Below are 2583 nucleotides of genomic sequence, written 5' to 3' on the forward strand. Positions count from 1 at the left end.
GGGGGGAGACAGAGAGAAAATGTAGCTATATCTAAATCTTTTATTGCTATCAGTGACAGAACCTTATCACATACATACCTCTCTCCAAATCACGTATCTGTGGTCCCTTGGGAGCTCCACCATAGATGCAAGTAGACTTCAAGCGACAAGCTCTACAGTATTCAGCAGCTACTTGCTGCACCTGCTGGGCCAGTTCCCGAGTTGGTGCCAGCACCAAACACTAAGGGAAAAAGAACAGCTTTTAGCACAGACCCAGACACTAGTTTTGCTTCTTTGGTGCATTTCTTTTTGGGGAGCAGGGGCTGCTGGGTAGACTAAACCCAGGTGGGTCACCTTTATCTTTTGCTATGTGTTCTACAAATCCCTACAGTATCTCCTCCTGGCCATAAAACTTGAAGAAATGTACTTACAATTGGCCCATCACCTCTCTCTAGGAATGGCTGATGATTGATGTGGACGATGGCAGGCAGCAAATACTATTGGGTAGAGAGAAGATAAAACAAATCCTAAACAACAGAAGTCATTTAAAAATACTGTTTTTAGTTCTGTTCTACCTTGACATTTATCACCCAGCAACACAAAAATTAACCATGTAATTCAACTGAAACTTACAGATAATGTCTTCCCAGATCCAGTCTGGGCCACTCCAACCATATCCAATCCACTTAGAGCAACTGGCCATCCCTGAGCTTGAATAGCAGTGGGTTCAGTAAAGTTCTGCCTTGCAATCACATCCATGACATTTGCTGTAATCAATAATACCATCTTGGTAAGTTTTTAATGCCAAGATAAAAAAGAAACAGGAGACATCTGAACAATAAATTAGCACTCACCAGGGAAATTTGCTTCATAGAAATTCAAAACTGGCTTTGGACAGTTGTGACCTCTCACTGTAATTTCTTTGCTTCTTCTGTATGTCTCCACCTCTTGCTACAAAACAAATTAGTGATTTTTGTAGACGTCATAACCCCAACTATGCAACTTTAAAGCAAACTCATTTTTATCCGTATCTATATGAAAACCCACGAATTCTACAACACTCAATCCCTTTAAAAGAAAACTCACTCGTAGACATTCTTCCAAGTTAGAAAGTTAGTTCTCCCAAAATAGTCATTTAAAAGATACCCGATATCAAGATTCTAATTTACTAAAAGCAATTACTACATTATTGTCTGATGAAACCACATGAAATTACTCACTGCTGTGCGCCTAGCCAAATCTGGGTGTTCCTGATAAAAGTTCTTCTCAAATTTGGGCAGCTCATCAAGATTCCACTTCTTTTTAACTAGTTTCTCCCCAGGATTTCCAAATTTCTTTCCAGACAGGGGACCTGCTCTACTCCCTCCAAATCGAGGTGCACCAAACCTGAAATTAAGACGGTCATTCACAGTTTTCAAACATCCACACATAGATTTTTATACATTTATCATCTCTTGGCACCAACTAAAGTAGACTTCTGAAAGTATATAACCTGAGTCCTTATAGACAGTCAGTCTGTCAAGCGGCATTTATATCGTTTCTTGCACCTCAGGTACACACTACTGGGGGCCAAGCCTACCATTTATCATCTTGGAAAACTGGCTGCCCCAAATTCAGATTACAAGCTTTATGTCAAGCGGCATTTATATCGTTTCTTGCACCTCAGGTACACACTACTGGGGCCAAGCCTACCATTTATCATCTTGGAAAACTGGCTGCCCCAAATTCAGATTACAAGCTTTGACAACAGCTTGCAGATACTACCTAGTCTTTCCCAAGAGCTTAGGAAATACGTACCTAGGAGAACGAGCAAGAAGGGAGGAGCTTAACAGCGGTGTTATTTTTAACCACTGTTTTCAAGCAAAAGGAGTTAATAGCTAACGGGACGGCAGAGGCACTGAGGGCATCAAAAGCAGGAGGGCATACACCTGCGCACTCACAAAAGCGAATCAGGTTGGGAGAAGCGCATATTAGCGCTCTCGTTCAAGGTAACAAAAATTACATAACGTTAGGAAAAAGAGAAGGAGGAGCCGGAGACTACCGGGGGAGGAGTCCCGGCCCGGGCGGAGTCGGTCGGGCGGCGTTCCCGCTGGGGCGGCGCTTCCCCCTTTGTCTCGCATTTCTCTCTGCGCCACATTTTCTCGACGCTGCCATTTTGAGCTCCTCCGCCGGGCGGGGTAACAAAGGCGCCGCCGCCATGTCCGAGGCCGGCATTTTGTAGTCGCGGCTCAGCCACACGGCTGATTCCGCTGGCGCCGGCCAACCTGCGGCCGTATAGACGGCATCGGAAGCGGCCCCCCACAGCTTCCATACAACTCCCGGTGTCCCCAAAACACCTCCCGAAAAAAATTACATAAAACGACGGCTGCTCCGTTCGCCTCAGCGTCGCGCTGCCCTCCCCTCGGAAGACACTCCTTCGAGGACCCCAACAGCCGCCAAGCGGCCGAGGCTCAGACGGCCCCTAGACACCCACTCCCCCACACAAAAAACGAAATTGAGGCAATTAACAGACGCGGCTTTCCTAGCGCCCTTTACCTATCAAAATGGGGCAAGACCTTCGATAAAGAGTCCCAAGGAGGAAAAAAAGACCGACTACCCACCGCG

The 2583-nt window shown here is 45.9% G+C and overlaps 1 protein-coding gene across 1 annotated transcript in view; it reads right to left on the minus strand.

Moving 5' to 3' along the window:
• Nucleotides 1-2323, minus strand: part of Ddx5 (DEAD-box helicase 5) — a 6159-nt gene extending 3836 nt beyond the window's left edge. The window contains exons 1-6 of the mRNA XM_010616774.2: nt 2021-2323; nt 1200-1365; nt 834-930; nt 613-746; nt 411-476; nt 79-220 (exon numbers count right to left, since the gene is read on the minus strand). Coding sequence (XP_010615076.2) covers nt 79-220; nt 411-476; nt 613-746; nt 834-930; nt 1200-1365; nt 2021-2193 — 778 coding nt within the window. The 5' untranslated portion in view covers nt 2194-2323. The remainder of the gene's footprint in view (nt 1-78; nt 221-410; nt 477-612; nt 747-833; nt 931-1199; nt 1366-2020) is intronic.
• Between the last annotated feature and the right edge of the window lie 260 nt (nt 2324-2583).

Source organism: Fukomys damarensis, unplaced genomic scaffold, assembly GCF_012274545.1.
Source record: "Fukomys damarensis isolate Sample0158 unplaced genomic scaffold, DMR_v1.0_HiC HiC_scaffold_23, whole genome shotgun sequence".
Lineage (NCBI taxonomy): Eukaryota > Metazoa > Chordata > Mammalia > Rodentia > Bathyergidae > Fukomys > Fukomys damarensis.